This window comes from Podarcis raffonei, chromosome 17, assembly GCF_027172205.1.
Source record: "Podarcis raffonei isolate rPodRaf1 chromosome 17, rPodRaf1.pri, whole genome shotgun sequence".
In the NCBI taxonomy this organism is placed as follows: Eukaryota; Metazoa; Chordata; class Lepidosauria; order Squamata; family Lacertidae; genus Podarcis; species Podarcis raffonei.
Window position 1 is genome coordinate 38,936,225 of NC_070618.1, and position 18,250 is coordinate 38,954,474.

Consider the following 18,250-nt stretch of genomic DNA (forward strand, 5'->3'; position numbering starts at 1 on the left):
ATAAGATTTAAGATGTTTAAAGCTAAATTAGAAAGAACGAAAGATGTTAAGTGATCAAGTGAATTTTTTGAGAAAATTGATTTTGGAAAACTATTAAAATGATATATAATGAAACTCAACCAAGGGGATTTGAGGAAGCCACTTAATAATGTTACCAAGATTTAAACGGGATGTTTGTTTGTTTTAAATTTTTGGAAAATTAATTTTAAAATTTGAAGAAAAAAAGAAGCACTTTGTTGTGCCAGACCGAGACCTGCGCCGTCCAAGCTCCCCTAGGAACCCCAGCAGTGTGGCTGGAGAAGTCATGTTTGAAGGGTTATCCAGTCCCAAGCCTGAGGCGAGGGGGGTTAGTGGTTTGTTTTCGTTGCGTTTTTAGGTTTTTTTATCTTGCATTTTTATGTTGTGCACCACCTTTAGATATACGGATGAAGGGCGGTATACAAATTTAATAAATAATAATGATGGAAATCAGTGAAAGACACATTGAGCAGGTACACAGGGCAGTCTCCCCCCCCCCCCCACACGTTGCAACATCTTGTATTTCTATTTAAATTATAGCACTGCTTTTAAGAAATTTGCATCTATATAGTAGCTGATACAAATTTTATGTAAATCTGTCTTATGCCCCTTTATTTGGTGATGTGCCAATAGCTGCTGTATCTGGACTGCTGCCTGCCCTCCAGGCCACCCTGTAGTCAAGAGTGGCTGGGGAAACCCAGCCCGATGGGCAGGATATACAGTGGTACCTTGGGTTACATACGCTTCAGGTTACAGACTCTGCTAACCCAGAAATAGTACCCCAAGTTAAGAACTTTGCTTCAGGATGAGAACAGAAATCGTGCTCCAGCAGCGCAGCGGCAAGCCCCATTAACTAAAGTGGTCCTTCAGGTTAAGAACAGTTTCAGGTTAAGAATGGACCTCCAGAATGAATTAAGTTCTTAACCCGAGGTACCCCTGTAGGCTGCCATTTTCGAACTTGAGCTCGTTGGCCCCTTATAAGGGAGCTCTCAATGATGGATGAGCTTCCCTGGAGGACTGCTTGCCTAACACTACATTCTTCAGGGATTTAAGGTACTGGGTGTGACCCAGGAGTCAGGACACATTCTCCATTCACACAGAGCAATGGCATGGTCCAGTGGTCCTGGGCAGGATACCGCATGGATTGAGAATGTGCCCAGAGCATCTCCCAGGATCCTCTGCAACATACAGAGGTTGCTGAGCAGTGGACAAGTCCACATGGAGAGGGGCTCCCTGAAGCTGCTGTTTGGAAACCACGGCTTCAAAATCAGAACAGTTGCACATTCTGCAGAATTAAATGGCAGTTAGCCTACAGTCAAACCACTACAGACTGTAAATGAGGGTCATACTTTCAAGTACTTCCCTCCATAATTCCCTGTGTACTGTGCAAAAACTTAGCACATTAGAAAAAGATTGCCTCTCCATGATGGCTACAAGGTCTGGTTGGCTAATGGAGGAACCAAGACTGTTGGTCTATACAGAAGTCCTCCCAATTAGTTTAGGTGGATTTGGGGAGGGGGTGTCCTCTCCCTCTTCTCTAATATGAGGCTGTACCTGGACTCAAACTCCAGACACAAGGAAAGTCTTCCCTTGAAGCCCCTATGCTCCGAGCATCTTTGAGTGGGCTTTCAAGTTGGGGGGGAGGTACAAATGCCCTATGATACATGTCACTGCTCACTGGAAGCCCTCCCTCCCCCAGCATGCAAAAGGTAAATTGATCTTTCACCTTCCCCCTGCTTCCCAATCTTGTCCCTTTTAGCTACTAGAGGTTCATGTTACTAGTAGATACCTCTCACTCGCTCTGCTGCATGTTCTGGCCAGTTGGGGTGCTTTGTCCAGTCTTTTCCTCTATGGGTCCTTGAACCCAGAAGGGCACTGTGTGCACTCTCTGCAGGCCTTCTGCCAAAGGGGCTGTGTGGGGTTGGTGTTGCATCGTCCCGTCCCCCCCCCCCCAGAAGTGTACCACGACTGCACCACGCCAAATGAGGGAAGATGTCAGACGCTGACATTGCTAACCCAGAAGTGGCATAGCAATAACCAACAGATAAAAAGTGTTACCCTAAAATGTGATTCACCACCTTTCTCCCACTTCCACTGGAAATTGAAAGGTTGGTGTCTCTCAGAAAAGAGGGGGCAAACCTAGAGTAAGTTGTGCAGAACCACGTAAGTAACTGAAATCCAGAGGACAGGAGATGGGCTGAATAACTAGGCTAAACGCAGAGGAGCTGTGGGCCTCCTCCATGCTCCCTCTCTATGCAAGCTTCACTGAAAGGACACACAAACCATGCCAGCACACGCACCCCTCTGGTTCCATAAACTTTTATTTCCAAACCCCCCATAGGTACCTTACACCTGCAAGCAAAGACACAGATCCTTCAAGGGCTGGACAGTGAGTGGCCTGGCGAAAGCCCTTGCTAGGAGGCCGAGTCAGAGGCCTCTGAGCTGTCCTTGACATCTGTGCTCTCTGTGGCCTCGCTGACCTCACTGACATCTTTGCTGTCGCCGCTGTCTTCAGCCCCAGGCCCAGTGCCCACCACGGTCCCAGGGCACTTCTCATCCCGGCAGCATTCGCCAACGTGGTTGGCCTTGTGGTCCCCACTCTTGTTCTCAATGGAGCCCAGGACAGAGTGCTTGCTCTTCTCTTTCAGGTCCACCTGCCTCCGCAGCTGTGAGGGAACAGGGGCTCGTTTTAGCTGGAATGTGTGTGTGTTGGGAAGATAAGCAGTTTTCATCCACAAAACCCTTGGCTGAACTACAAAGGTCTTGCGCATTCTTTCCAGGAGACAGCCCAGTCATGTGAGACACACCCCCCACCTTCCCAAAAAAGGAGCCTCAAAATCTGCAAAGCAGCTATGGGAGGAAATGTTTTCGATGTTGCTTGCCGCTGTTCACATTTCGAACATCCTGCCAAGTACATCCAGAAAACTCCCGTGAGACCCTCGTCAACCCAAGTAGCATGAAACCCCATCAGCCCAACATGCGAGTATGTATGTATACAGTTATTGATACTGAACTCCTCCACCCTTTCCGTCTGGCTACATGAGCACCCCAGCACAGGGGAGAGGGGGGCACACACCCGCCAAAGAACTTGAAAGATACAAACAATAACCTGGCAAAACGGAGGGGAACTGCAAGCAGAGGTTAGCTTTGCTGCAGTTTTCCACTTGTCTGTCTCAGTATATCTGGTTGAGAACTCTTGCGTAGGTGAACATCAGCAGAGGAGGAACACACAGCATCCCAAAATAGGTGTGGGCACACTTACTTTTTTAAAAAGGAATTAAACAAGTGCGTGGGACCAAGAGCTGTGTTGCTCATCACAAAAATATACAAACATCATCTTACCACACAATAATAACTGACAGCAGGCCCCTCAGCAATGGAATATGCCAAGAGATTCAAAGCAAATGCTCCATTTTTCTAGATGCTAAATATGGTGCACAGTCTAAAAAAACACATCTGTGCAACAGAAATGAAAAAGGAAGACCAGTGAAATTAATTAGTAAAAGATGTGCACGAAAATGGCCTCAATGGAGGAAGGGGAAAGACATGCCAGGTACGTCCCTTCATCCAAATGTCAAAAAATGAGCATCTTGGATCAGCCAAACACAGCTGATTCACAGGATACCTGCATTCAAACCCGTCTGATGTTATCATGTTGTATATGTATTGGGTGATTTTCCCTCACTCCCTACGCATCTTTAAAATAAAGAGCAGGGGGAAATTAAACTCTAGAGAGAAGTGCTTGATAACATTAAGGGGCCGATAGGCAAAACAAAGTTACAGGGCATCAGACAGGGGAGGGGGAGCCTTGCCACCCTATTCCCTATTCTCCCTCTTCTTAACAGCCTAGGTTTTGCTTTACTCGCCATCTCACCCTCAGCTTTACAGGTTGAGAAGGTATGAAGAAAGGCAGCCGGAGGTTCCAACTTCCTCTTGCAGGCTGCCTTGTCTGTCTCCAGGTAGTTTGGAATTCAGCCATCAAGCACCTTGCTTACGTGGGTCACTTTTGATGCAATGGATGTACAGCTAGGAGACAGGCTGGGTCCCAACATCCACACCAGTGAAAGAATCTGAACTGCCTTTTAAGGGCAGTTAGTGGAGCAGCAGCCTCGGAGATGGAGTATCAAAGACTTGCACACTCCAGCACTGAGGGCACTAGCAGGGTCGTGCTCACCTCCTCCGCCATCTGTGTCAAGTCGCGCTTCATGGCGTACGCATCTTCCCCATCGGCGTAGTATTTGGGCTCCACTTCACTGATCCTAGTGGGAAGAGCAAGCATGCTGGCCTCACTGGAAAAACCACCACAGTCAAGTCCCAGAAGCCTGCCCCAAGCACGCTCACAGTTGGTCTTAATGCAGGAGAGGCAGGTGTGCAAGCTGGGAAGTCCCAGTTCAAATCTCCTCAGCCATGAATTCACTAGGCAGCTGGAGGCAGGGCACTATTCTCTCAGCCTCAGACCCCCGACCTGTAATATAAGGATAACAATACTGGCCTACCTCACAGGGTTGTTGTAAATATTATCAAGAGAGTGCACATGAAGTGCTTTGAACACTTAAAAAAATAAAAAGCACGATATAGATTGGGCTCCCACCATCCCACGGCTGGCAACTGGCTGGAGATGAATGGCAGATGAATCTAAGAATGCATCTCCTGTCCTCAGAATAAATGCTTAGGTAATAAGACTTTGAGAAGATTTGCATGTTAGAATGGGGATGAAAAACCTTCATGGGATCATAAAAACACGCCCACCAGCCTTCAAAGATCCATGTATTTTCTAACCTGCTTTTCATATCTAGCACGGGGATTTCGCCGGTGCCTTGGAAATTTGTTCAATTTCCCTAAAGGAGATTCAACTATTTTAATCAGATGTGTTTTTAAACATCGTTCAACCCCATTTCCAGCAACCGAAGCTGTGCATTCAGGTTCACACGGAGGAGTTGCATCTCGGAGGCAGAGCACATGTTGCATATAACTTGCAACTCCAGGAAGGGCTGGGAAGCCACAGCCACACGGCGGAAACCAAGCAGGTGCAACTTAGGGCTAAGTGCCAAATGCACCCCAAAGGCCCTTCTCTACCTGGGGTCTCTCTCCAGGCTATACCTCTTCCCGAGTCACACCCACTGTCCCTCTCCGGCTCTGCTTCACACTTGCCGTGAGCATTTTGGCCTGGCTGGGGTGCGTCCTTGAACTCTGACAACACCCCTTGGTTGCTTGCTTGGAGCAGGAGGAGGGACATGAATGTGTGCAGAAACTAGCCTATGGTGCAAAGGTAATGTTTACATTTGTTGCTCCACCCACTTTGCCTCTGGCCCCTCTTATCATAGGCATGTGGCCCTTGGATGGATGTGCAGAAGAAAATGCAGGCTATTGGCTGAAAAAGGTTGACGTGGACAGTCCTGAGATAGATGAACTATGGTCTGACTCTCCATGGCTTTCCTTTGCTCCTTCCACAAACACAGCTGAAACTGAGAGGAGCAAACCTTGCATTTCCCTCCTCTAGTTAACAGCAAGCTGAACCTTTGAGGAACACCTGGAGTTGGACCCAGCAAGTAACCTGGAGCCTTCAGGTTACTTGCTGGGTCCAACATTCACACACCTGCCAGCGGAAGAGCTTCACAGAGCTCAGAAGAGAGCCTTGGCCACACCAGTTGGTGAGGCAAGATCTGCTGAGACAGAATGACTTGCTCAAAGCTGCCCAGTGACCTCCGCCAACCACACAGGGGTCCAAACCGCCTTCTCACTCTGACCAAACATCCACTCTGACCACTTGCCCTCTTGGTACTCACTGGAAATTGAGAGTGTTGGAGTAGAGGTGCAGCGCTGCTCGGTTACTGCAAAGCAAGAGAAGAAAAGTAGTTTTGGTAAACCAAGACAGCAGAGAACTTGGGGCTAGACCTGGGACTGCAAGAAGGTCAATGAACCCTGCATGTCCCTCCCTCCCTCCCCCCCCCCTCAAGCAGGACAGTGTGACTGCAATCTGCATCTACCTCTGGGGTAGAGCCTTGGAAGGGATTCTGCGGAGAGTGATTTCACTTGGGTTCAAGAGAAGGCAGGAGTCGGGGCTTGGCAGGAAGCCAGTGCTTCCTCTCTAGGAATAAGGAATCCAAGGCAAGGAAGACAAAAACCACTGGGTGCTGCTTCTGACACGGGCGGCAAGAGGAAGCAGCACTGGCTTGACAACCACACATCTGTTCCACAGGAGGGCAGGTGCTTCCTCTGCGCATAACCATGAAGTGTTTGGAACAGTGGTGGTGGTAGGCATGTGGCAACCCTGCCCTTAGAATCACGCCCACAGTAACCATTGCGTAACAAGAAGAGCACATTATTTGGAAGCAAACATAAGTGGAGATGAACAGGGAGCAGGAGAGAGACTCACCTCTTGCGTACGTGCAGGGAGACATACTTGGCGTTGAAGTTCTCAATCATGGCCCGTGAAGCCTGGTCCATCAGCTTTTGGGCCAGGCCAAGACGTCGGTGGGAACGCTTGACCGCCTAGGGAAGGACAAAAAGCCATCAGAAGGAAGAGGCATTCCATAAACTTTTCTACCTTAAGACACTCCTTCCCTCACACAAAGCCACTTTCTGAACTTACAAGTTCTGGGATGCCCCACACTAATGTTATGCCAAAAATCTGTTTGGTGCAGTGGTACAAATTCCAGTGATGGACACAAGTGTCTGTAGATCACGGTGAATTGACAGTAAAGGAAGTTTAAACAAAATGGCAACCCGCTTCCTCATGTGGCCACTATTTCGTCTGGCATGGGGGGCACAGCTGGCTCTTCTGGGCATTGACCTGAATGGAAGGAACCAAATAATTCTGTCCTCCGGCTTCTGCTTCCAGAATTACTGCTCAAGCTCTCACAAAACGATCCCTAGCAGTTCTCACAACCCTCCTGCCCCTTGTATTTCATCATCCGTACAGCTTGAGTGCCGGGGGGGGGGGGTCCCTAACAAAAAGCTGAGTCCTGCTGAGAGGAGAGACAGCCAGCCTTCCAAGCCACTGCTCTCTACTTGCTACATCTCAATTGTCAAACATGTCCAGGGGGCTGTAACAATAGAAACTGAAAGTATTACCAAAGATGTGATATGACCATGGGGAACATCATCAGGGTCTTCTTCCCTGGAGAAAAAAGAAACTGTGTGTGTCAGTTCAGCTCCAATCTTGCACACCCCACAAATGTAACGAGCTAAGCTGGAATATAGTACCCTTCCTTCCTTCCTTCCTTCCTTTTTCAATTTTTACTAAAACAATAACAACACACACCTCAGAATACAGGAAAGGAACCTGGCAGAAATATGCAGAACTCCTGCTCTCTAAGAAAATAAATGGCAGAAATATAGCTAAAGTGGAATGCAGAACCTCACACTGGAGCTTTTGTTTTTCCCAGATTTCTTGCCAAAGTTTTCACAAGAGCACTTTCACCATTTCAGCCATTTCCTCAGCAAATCAACTGTGTGTCACCTTCGACTACCAATACAGCTAAAAGCAGCTTCCTTTGGTCTACTTACTGCACAAAGAATATAGTTTTGTGTCCTGCTATCAGACAATTAAGTGTTTTCTTGCAGCTTCTTCCAGGCCTGATACCAAACATTTTTTAGGGTGGTGGCACTGTAAGTCAACATACAAGTATTTCCATAATATTTATGGCTATTTGAACATTAAGAATGCCAAGCCTTCACCAGTCAGCCTAGCTCAGACTGCCTTACTACAGTGGCCCAGCTTGGTTGGGCATCTACCAAGGCCCACAAGCCACCACTGATGACTGGTGTCCAGACAGCCCCCACCAGACTGCCCCCTCGGTGGAGCCATGTGCATGTGCTCCAAAGGTACACATGGCTACAGGAAGCTTAGAATAAGGGAGGCAGAGGACAGAAGCAAAGCCTGAAGTCATTGCCATGGCCATGCTGTCTCATCCCTGTACACCAACTAGTTAGCCAAGGGAGGCACAAGGTTGCAGTGCGAACATGAGAAGCCACTTGGCCTGCTTGCAGCTCACCAAACCAGTTGTTCCAGGCAGGCACCAGACAGAGGAAGCTCTGCAGCAGCTACCTGGCAGTGCCAAGACCAGCCTTCTTGCCCAGAACTGGGAGAAAGGCGGGAGCCTGGACTAGCCTGCCTACTCCCGGCACACTCAGAAGCCCACCGGGAAGGAAGGAAGGAGCCAGCTGAATGGAATTAGGGAGCATGAGGGGGTTTCCCTTGGGATGCCCACCCCACCACCTCTGCCCCATGCGAGTTAAAGGTTCTTCCCCAAGAGTCAACACAGTCACGGAGCCACACCAGAAAACTTAAGAAGGCAAGAGACGCCTTATTTCTTATTGAGCAATTGCAAAGGGTACTTTTCTAGCTAAGTACTTGACTCATCATTATATTCACTCCAATCAGGCTTGCTTTGCAGAAATAATAGTTGATAATATCAATCTGCACAAAATGTATCTGCATAAGTTCAAAGTAACTAAGCCAGTTATTAAATCATTTAAAATAAATGTCTGAATCAGAACTAAACAGGATGAGAGAGAAGAAATACTACTAAAAGTTTAGGTTTAGTTCAGCATTAGGTTTAGGTCTCAGCTATACCAGTTTCAAAATAAAATTATACCACACACTTCAGCGAAACTTTAGCAAAAGTAGCCACTCCTGTCCAAACATCAAGATCAGAAATATACAAAAAGCTGAACTACCTGCTTGCTGGTCCTATCAAATATCCTACATCAGTCTTAAATTTAAAAAAATACTGTAAAATCCATTCAAATCTGTTTTAGTTAACATGATATTTTACAATACTGTGTAGCCGGACACCATTTCCTAATATAAACTTAAAATAACTTTTATTTTTCCCTAGTAGCTGCAATAGCAGCCACACATCAAATGGCTGCATGCATTCATTCATGCATTCAAAGCAGTGATATCTATCCAATCTGACCTCAGCGCAGCTGCTTGTCGCAGGACCCCAGCCAGAGAGACAAAAGATGTACAGTGGTATATAACACTCTACAAAAGATGTTGAGTCTTCTGCTGCTGTGCTACTGCACAAGTCATCTGGCTCGTGGCAGCAGAAGACTCTGCTCTTTTGCTGAAGAGCTACAATGCAAGCCAGGTGACTCGCACCACAATGTGGCAGCAACAAAAAAATGCTGCTGTGCACCAGCCAGCCAGATGGTGGAGGTATCAGTCGCCATCCTGGAGCCAAGGCATCTTCACCTGGGGGAGCTTCAAGGTATCCACAAGAGTGGAATTTAGAGTGCTTCACTGCCCACCCTTATGCCACTGAATTCCTCTTCCCCTAACTGCTGGGACTAGTCAGCAAAGGAGAAGAAGTGAGAGTCTGCACCAACAGCATTTAGGCATATACCCCTTAAAATATGTGTTTTGCTAGCATATGCTGGAGCCTCCTGTGAAGCTGCAGTGCAAGAGATACAGAAGGCATACCAAAGCCATGCAAATAAATGATTCTACTCACATTTTAGCCAGCACGTAGCCCACAATCTTACCATTCTCATCCTCAGCAATGTAGGAGAGCTGGGGGAGAGAAAGGAGGCAGTTAGAGTGACATAGTGGGCTCTCTTGGGGAAGAAGCAGCACAGCCACCCACAGGCATGGCAGAAGGCAGCAGTGCCCTGAGAGGAAACGTGGCTCTTGTCCAAGCAGGATCAAAGAGCAGCCTGTTCCACAGGCAAAGCCAAAGGAAAGACGGATTATCCCATCCATCTAGCCACCACAAAGCTTGACCCCATCCCTAAATACCACTTAGCATTTATAGATCAGTGTTTTGGGTGATCAAAGCACTTCAAATATATTTTTTAATTGGTTGGGGAGGGCATAGAATTTTATCTTCTTCTTTATGACAACCCTGTCAGACAAGTCAGCATTTTTATATGTTGCCGCTTTAACAGGCTGAAATGTTGAGAATATGTATGTCAGTCCCCAAAGCGGCAGGCACTGGGCTTAGTCATTTCATCACTACCTCCATGTTGTCCTTCTCCTTGCCACCTGTAACAGGCATATGCTGGAGAAGGAAAGTGTCAGGTGTCAGGATGGAAATACAGCTGACTCGCAATTTATGCACATTTAATTTGCATGAATTCAGCTTTAAAAAATTTAAAGGGAGTGAGTGTTGAATGTTGACAATCCCACCAACTATTGCACTCACCTTGGGATAGTGTTCGGAGGTGGAGGGAGTGTGTGTTTGGTCTATGCACAATTTCATCTTTACGTGCTATCCCCAGAAAGTAACCGACACCTAAGCTAAGAGTTGACTTTATGTGGGAAGAGAACAGCCAAGAACAACCACTGCAGCCCCAGGGACACCGTCTGGGGAGCAACCTGGGCAGGCCACCCGGTGTGTTTATGGCGGGCTTGAAGTACAGACCTCCCTACCTGCAATGCCATGGCAGAGTAACAAGTGCTGATTAGCTCCCTCAGCCACAGGCCCAGGTCCATTACAAAACCACCAAGGGCAACCAAAAGATCCTGAGGAGTCAACAAAATCTCAAGTGTTGCTAATTAAAGCTGGGAGAGGCTAGTAAAACTCGCCCTGTCACTTATGAGGCACCATGGCCGTCTCCCAGAAGCTAGAGGCCTAGCTCCCAGACGAAGGCTGTGGGAGGGCAGCAGGAGATCCAGGAGATCTTGGGTCAGAAGGGGTCACCTTAGCACCACAGTTGCCAATACAAGGGGCGGGAGAGAGAGGGTGGCAGGTGGAGAGAAGGGTGGTGGTAAAGGGAGTAGGAGATTTGCAGTCATGGTCTCTTTGAAGGATTGAGGTTGCCCATTATTCTACAAAAACCTGCATACTCACAAGTATGTAGACAGAGTTACCTGGGGCCAGGAGAGTCCATGATAGAAGTAATATTTCATTTGATAGTTCTCTGGCAAGCAAAGGAGATTGCAGTGTTGCATGTTCATCAGGTCCTCGGGCTGGTGGAGAAAAAAGGAAGAAAAACTAAAACAGAGCAGAGAGAGATGCACCCACTTCACAGCTCCTCCCCTCCCCAGTGGGACTGACATTTGCTGAGTGTAACAGCAAAATAGAACCTCCTTATTCAGAGGCACTTTATCTTGAAATAAGAGATAAGAATCTGGAAAACTAACAAAGTAGGACATGGCAGCTATTCTCTCCCGTACCTCATGCTCAGCAGCACTTGGCTGTTCACCTACTGGAAACAAGTCTCCCTGATTTAATAAGGCCTGTCTTGCCAAATCAACCTGACCCGCCAACCTGACTACCAGCAGCCATTTCCAGCAGCAGTCTAGCAGAGCAGTCTGGTGCAGCCTATACTTCCCAATGCCAAAGGCCCATCTGGCTGCCCCATCTCGTCCCCCAGGTGCCCAGCAGGGCGCTGCTCCTGTCCCTGGAGGCTCCACCCGATCCTCGCGGCAAGGGCGATTTTGCCTGGTTCACGCAAAGCCCGGTGCTGGCGAGGGACCCTCCCCGGGGATCCTTCAGCGGTCCTTCCTGCGTGGAAGGGGCTGGACTCGAGGACCTCGGGGGAGCCCTTCCATCTCATTCTAGGAAAGGCCTTTAGCCTCAGGCCCCGAAGCCCAAGCGCCGCGCCGCCCCCCCCCCCGTCGGGAGACCCCGGGACTCGAACCCTCGCATTCCGGATATTCATGGCGGCGGCGGCGGCGGCGACGCTCTTCCTTCAGCCCCCGACGCGGCCGGAGCCCCCGATCCCTCTAGAGCCGGAGCAGAGGCGGGTCCCCGAGCGGCGCCGGAAAGCACGCGTCCATCTCCGCCCCGCAGCCAATGCCTGGGAAGAGAAGCGGGGGAAGCCGCTTAGCCAATCGCCGCGCACAGCTTTGCCCCGCGGTCCCGCCCAAGCCCTCCTCGGCACCCAATCAGACTGCGCCTAGAAAGTAGTCGCTCCGACCAATTACGATGCCGCTTCCTCCATCTTGCTTTGGACATGCGCGGAATCCTGCCTGTTTCGGTTCTTCCGCCCGCGACCAGTTAAGGGAGACGTGAGGCTAATCCCCGCCCCTCGAGGGCTTACGAACTGTCGGGGCGACGCCTTCCCGCTCGGAGGAACCCTAATTGATGGCCCGGTAAGTCAATCGTTTATCACGACGGAGTTGAGTGACACGTCGCGGGACCAATAAGCAACTAAGAGAAGGGAGGAACGCCTGTTGAAGTTTAGACAAACTCGGGCTTCTGGGGATTCGCTCTAAACTTTAAAACCCGGTGAAAAAAAATTAAAAAATGATCGTAGTGTTTCGTAGAGGGGGGAGATAGTACTGTAGTGGAATAATAATAATAATAATAATAATAATAATAATAATAATAATAAATAATTTATATCCCGCCCATCTGGCTGGGTTTCCCCAGCCACTCTCGGCAGCTTCCAACAAAACACTAAAATACAGCAACCTATTAAACATTAAAAGCTTCCCTAAACAGAGATTAAATGAGATTAATTTCCTGGGGGGAAATGCGCTGGCTCGTAGTCCGCATTTCACCTGCCTGGCCAGGAATTCTCGGTTCCAGTGACGCCTCTGCCTTTGGCAAACCCCCCTCAGCCTCCCCTGCGGCTTGCAGATAAAACTGCTGTTTAGCCGTTTAGTGGTGTCCGCCTCTTCGTGGCCCCCTGGACCAGAGCACGCCAGGCACTCCTATCTTCCACTGCCTCCCTCATGCTGGTAGCTTCGAGAACACTGTCTCACCATCTCGTCCTCTGTCAGCCCTTCTCCTTGTGCCCTCCATCTTTCCCAGCATCAGGGTCTTTTCCAGGGAGTCTTCTCTTCTCATGAGGTGGCCAAAGTATTGGAGCCTCAGCTTCACGATCTGTCCTTCCAGTGAGCACTCAGGGCTGATTTCCTTCAGAATGGATAGGTTGGATCTTCTTGCAGTCCATGGGACTCTCAAGAGTCTCCTCCAGCACCATAATTCAAAAGCATCAATTCTTCGGCGATCAGCCTTCTTGATGGTCCAGCTCTCACTGACTCAAGGCAGCTTGCAGATAAAATAGGAACAGCTAAAAACAGCAGCATCAGCAGCCCGCTCTTAAAGAGGTGCAGAAAACACTTTTGCATAGGAAGGCCCAGGGTTGCTTGGAGGTGGTGGAGCTCGGAGGAGCCTGCCCAAATAGCCAGGGTATGTTTTGTGCTGGTCCTTCAGCCTGTGCCTTTTTAAGAGCAGTTCAGGCTCCAGTAACTAGGATATAATGCTGAGCTCCACATACCATGAGCATCTTCACCTGCAGGCTTCTGCCTACCAGGTGTCTGTTGTGAGCTGTTCTAGGCTGTTTTTATGCTTTGGCATCACTGTGAGGATGGGGTGTTTTATTTTCTCCTGTCCACTTGGCAGCCCTTCTCAGCCTTTAATTCATATGAGATTTGGCAAAGAGGATGCAGATGCAGCTAGAGCTGAGGCGGTTCGAAGTAGGAGATCTTGTTATGCATATATTTTGTAGGTGTGGGGGTGTTTATTATAGAAAAATTGGAGTTGGCTTTTACAGCCCAACTCTGCATCAAAGGATTCAGCGTCTCCTAAGACAGTTAATTGTGAGGGGGAAATGAGTGTAGGCAGGAACCTGTAGAAGGAAAGCAAGGGAGAGCTTTATTTTTTCTATCAGAAAAGAGTCCCCACCTGTGTCCGCTTTGCAGGCAGGTGAGGACCCAGAAAAAAGTGTTTAAGAACTTTTAAAGACTTTAGAAATTGCACAACCTCATAGCCAAAGACCACCCAAAAGCATCACACAAGTGTCACAGAAAGAGGTGGTCTGCAACAGAAATATGAGAGTGTAGCTTGTGTCCTGTGTGTCAAGATACCTGATAATTTTTGCTGATTATCTCTCCTGGCTAGTCTGGGCCATTCCTTTGAAATGGTAAATACCTATTGATACACAGAAGATGCTCTTTTGCCAGATCTGCTTTGCCCCTAACAAATATTTACCAGACCTGTTTTTAGAGAGGGTAGGCCTTATTCCAAGAAGTTTATCTATTCACAGGATATGAAGGATTTGCAAGTGAAATAACTATTGGGAAAGGTTTTCCAAGATGAGCCCAAGCGGCTTTGGGATTGCTCTGTGTACTAAAATTAAGTGTAATTTTCTCAGGGAATATCTCCTAAATTTCGAAGGGTGAAAGATTGGTATTCTGAGGGGTGTGTGCACCCTAAAAAAAAAAAGCAATATCATACTACAGTATATTATTATTGTCTTATATGTGTATTGTGGTTTGAAACTAGTATAGTGTAAAACAAATTAAAATAAATTTTGAGTATGTGATCAGGACTTTTTTTAATGGCTTCCAATATGACTGTTCCAAGAAAACCAACACATTCTGATGACCTTTCAGTACAGTGGTACCTCAGGTTACATACGCTTCAGGTTACAGACACTTCAGGTTACAGACTCCGCTAACCCAGAAATAGTGCTTCAGGTTAAGAACTTTGCTTCAGGATGAGAACAGAAATCGTGCTCCGGAGGCGCAGCAGCAGCAGGAGGCCCCATTAGCTAAAGTGGTGCTTCAGGTTAAGAACTGACCTCCGGAACGAATTAAGTACTTAACCCGAGGTACCACTGTACTTTTATTTTTTAAGTTAGCACTGAGATTTTGAGAGTAATGATTGGGGTGATTGACACAGAGATTGGCATCAAGGGGGGATTTTGTCACACCCCCCCTCAGGGATGACACCCAGGGCGGCCTGCCCCCTACGCCCCTGTCTGGATTGCTCCTGGGCCCAGTTTAAAATGCTGGTTTTAGCCCTTGAAGCCTGAAATGGACTGCTTTCCTGAGAGGATCCTATAAATCAAAGTACCAAGTTCAAAGCAGGCGCTTCAGCCAGCAAAACTACCTTAAGAGCCAACAGAAAGTATGTGAGAATGGCTTTGCTGTATAAAAGTTAGCAAGAAAGGTGCCAGGTGACGCCACCCAAGGAGAGAGGTCCAGAGGTTCTCTGAGGATGATTTTGGAGGGGATGAAGTCCTTGTCCAGGGCAGCAGATGGCAGCCTTAGAGCTTAGGCTCTGTTAGGCTATGCAGAAGTACAGGCACACAGGTCTTTGTTTTGTACCATGAACTGAGCTCAGTGAGAGTGTGCGGTGACTGTAGATGAGGTTTGCCTTTGTCATGATGGGACTACCTGAATTTACCCATTATTTGCTGGATAGCAAATGATTGTTTATCTGGGAATCAAAGTGGATGGTCTCCATTGGGGATCATTGCAGTGCTCATCTGACCTGCTCTGCATGCACGGAAAACATCTGCAAACTGTCATTCTTCCAAAATTCAAGCACAGCTGAAGCAAATTTCCTCTTCAGTGCAGTTCAAGAGGTATGTGTACAGAAATCTTGCAAAACAGTTCATCTCTTGAATGTCCCTGTCCTTATTTTTTCAGGAGGGGGTGGTTGGACCCTGTAGCTTCATTTCATTGCTTGTGCAATAATGTTATTTGGGGAATCAACCAATGGATGGTAGAACAACAATTGTGAATTTGCTTTTTGAAAAACTGATTTTTATTAGAGAGGGTGGTCATATAGCATAGTGGCCAAGAGTTTCTAAGCTATGAGTTAGGGCTCCCCTTTCAGATATTGCTTCTTCCATGTGCTTACTGCATGTCCTTAAGAAATCAATTCTCTCCCCACATCAGCAATACCAGAATAATAACACAGGTCTATGTATTATATTTTATGAAAATTACAAGAAAATGCATGTGACATACTTGGGAAACACTCTACAGACATACAGTTCTTCCTCCGCTTATGTATCCCTCCAGTTATGTAAACTTCGGGATATGTAAGCGGCAAACCCAGAAGTATATTTCCAGGTTTTTGCTGCACGCGCAGTAGCAGTAGACCACTTCTGTGCATGCACAGAAGGGCTCTACCGCCGCGCATGTGTGCACAGACGCGGTCTTTCTGGTTGTGAAAACCTCGTATCTGGCCGGACCTCCGGAACACATCCCATCCGCAACCGGAGGTACCACTGTACTTGGAAAGCATTGTTTTGCCAAATAGGAGCAAACTCAGCACCAGCTAGACTTGATATATGCAGAATCAGCCTAGAATCCTATGCACACCAAGACTTTCTTCCAAAGAAACATTCATGGGACTTGGCTGGAACTGGCCTGAGTACAGTGCAGTCTGTTACCCATAACCAGTGCTTGTTTTCTAAAAAAAAATGTTTAGGGGTACTCTCATTTTCCTACTCATATTGAAATACTGCCCCTCAAGGAGGCCAAACTTAGATTCACAAAATGTTTAGGGCTATGCGTATCCCTGCTTCCCCCCAGAAAAAAGCACCGCCCATAACAAAACTTGATATATTAACCATCACATTTCTCTTAATCCTGACAGTGGCTTTTAGACTCATACAGTAAATGAGATAATATATAGATTTAGACAAAATAACTTTTAAAATGTACACACAGTCAAACTGATCATGGCGGAGGGAACAACTACATATATGGTTAAAAGTGCCTGCATTTAAAAAATGTGTTGTCTGCATATTTCTTCTTTCCAAAAAAAGAGACAGTGGGCTGGAAGACTCAAGCAGGGCCAGGATGATAAATCTGCATGTCATACTCCTGGGACTAAGATCGGAAGTTGCTCAATAGGACTGCTGACTGTATCACATGCTGCGGGTCCCAATGAGTCTTGTTGATTCCCAAAGTGGTGCAAACAAGCTTCACTTTGCTTTTAAGCTTTAGCCCTCTTATCCGAGATGGGCTACAGTCTAGCTCCTCTCAGGCCACTTAGCAGCCTGAGCTTTACTTTGGGAAAGCCGCCAGTTCTTCCTGCCCCACGGAACACCCCAAAGCACAAGATTACAGCAAGCCTTGCAGGATCACAGCCTAGATGTCTGGAGCAGAACAAACTCACTACAGGGAAAGCCTCAGACACTGCCCTGTCCCTCACCATCATGGCAGGGTGGGCTGGGGAGAAAAGTGGCAGCTGAGGGGAATTTACTGGCAGAGCAGCCACGTGGTCCCACTCTCCCTTCTCTCCAGGCATCCATTGTGCAACCAGGTCCAGAAGCTGTACCTGCCAGTTGCCGCCCATTGAATGTTTCTCTCTCTCTCTGCCTCCCCCTTTGCTCCCCACCTGACACACAGGCCACCAGGGAGGTCACCATTGTTTGTCTGCCAGCAATGCTCCCTGATCCCTTGGGGAGCTGCCAACCTACTTGTTCAAGAAAGGGTCCTTAACCCTCTGCAAGCCTTGGGACAAGGAGTTATGCAACAGGTAATGGCCTCCCTAGGTGGGGATGAAGCTACAAGGGACACGACAACTGGGACTAGCCACATGAGCCTCACTGGGCTGAGCAGGGGCCACCTCATGAACACCATCTTTTACTCTCAAAACTCACTCCATTCTGAATGCTCTTTAAGAAGAGAGACATGTATAACTGTGCCTGATGTTGCCAGCGTTGGGTAGGAGTCTTTCTCCACATCCTGTGCTCCACCCTGTTTCCAGCTGGCCTCAGCATGAGACTCTACAGTGGTGGGCAAGGATCTAGCTCAGGCCAGTCTAACTTTTCATACCAAGTGGCCCACAACAGTACTTTTGACACAGAACCTATGGGCTGCGTACCAACCTGTCACGTGGGGGGAAGCGGGGCCAAAACTTGACACCCCACCCAGCCTTCCCAAAGCTGGCTAAGCGAGGAGCCGGGCTTTGGGGAGGAGTTGCAAGCCTCTGGCGGTGCCCTAGAGCCCTCCCAACTCCTTCCTAAAGCTGGCAAGGTGCTAACTAGGCTTCGGGAAGGATGCAGGAGGACTCAAGGACCCTGTCAAAGCTCTCACACCTCCTTCCCAAAGCCCAGCACCTTGCTTACCAGGCTTTGGGAAGGCAGCGGGAGGGCTGAGAGAGGTGTCAAATGTTGTGGAGGGCTGCCAAAAGTCCTCAACAGCCACATGCAGTCCTTGGGCCATGCTTTGGACTTCCCTGATCTAGCTGCTCCTAGGACTCCAGGATAGTCAGTCTCTGCCCAGTAAGGCACTTAGGCATACCAGGGATCACTGCAGCTGCTGCTGTGTTAGCAGGGTGGAGAATGGGCCACCTTCGCTGGGTTGGTCTATCAGGCAAAGTAGTAAGGGGGTGCCATTGCATCATGGCCCCAAAGGGGTGGTTGGTACACACCAGAGCCTATTGGCTGCTGCTGCTGCTGCACTCCTCAGCGACACTCTCACAGGTGGGCCTGCAGGCCCTCCCAGACATAAAGGTAAAGGACCCCTGGACAGTTAAGTCCAACCAAAGGCGACTATGGGATGTGGCACTCATCTTGCTTTAGG

General features: G+C 48.2%; 1 protein-coding gene across 1 annotated transcript; it reads right to left on the reverse strand.

Moving 5' to 3' along the window:
• Positions 1–2,311: 2,311 nt before the first annotated feature.
• On the reverse strand, positions 2,312–11,785 carry NAA10 (N-alpha-acetyltransferase 10, NatA catalytic subunit). The gene is made up of 8 exons (XM_053370650.1): positions 11,611–11,785; positions 10,838–10,936; positions 9,480–9,538; positions 7,093–7,138; positions 6,395–6,510; positions 5,805–5,849; positions 4,193–4,277; positions 2,312–2,684 (listed from the first exon to the last, which is right to left on the reverse strand). Exons 1-8 carry the CDS (start codon positions 11,629–11,631, stop codon positions 2,433–2,435), a joined length of 723 nt encoding a protein of 240 aa, XP_053226625.1. The 5' UTR covers positions 11,632–11,785; the 3' UTR covers positions 2,312–2,432.
• Between the last annotated feature and the right edge of the window lie 6,465 nt (positions 11,786–18,250).

Bases quoted from the DNA above. Each gene is read 5' to 3' on its own strand.
- NAA10 (XM_053370650.1), bottom strand. From the start codon at position 11,631: ATGAATATCCGGAATGCGAGG. The intron at 6,511-7,092 runs GTAATACTTTCA...GTCCTTCCCTAG, and splicing joins ATGGTCATATCACATCTTTG to GCGGTCAAGCGTTCCCACCG. The intron at 5,850-6,394 runs GTGAGTCTCTCT...CTTGCTTTGCAG, and splicing joins TCCCTGCACGTACGCAAGAG to TAACCGAGCAGCGCTGCACC.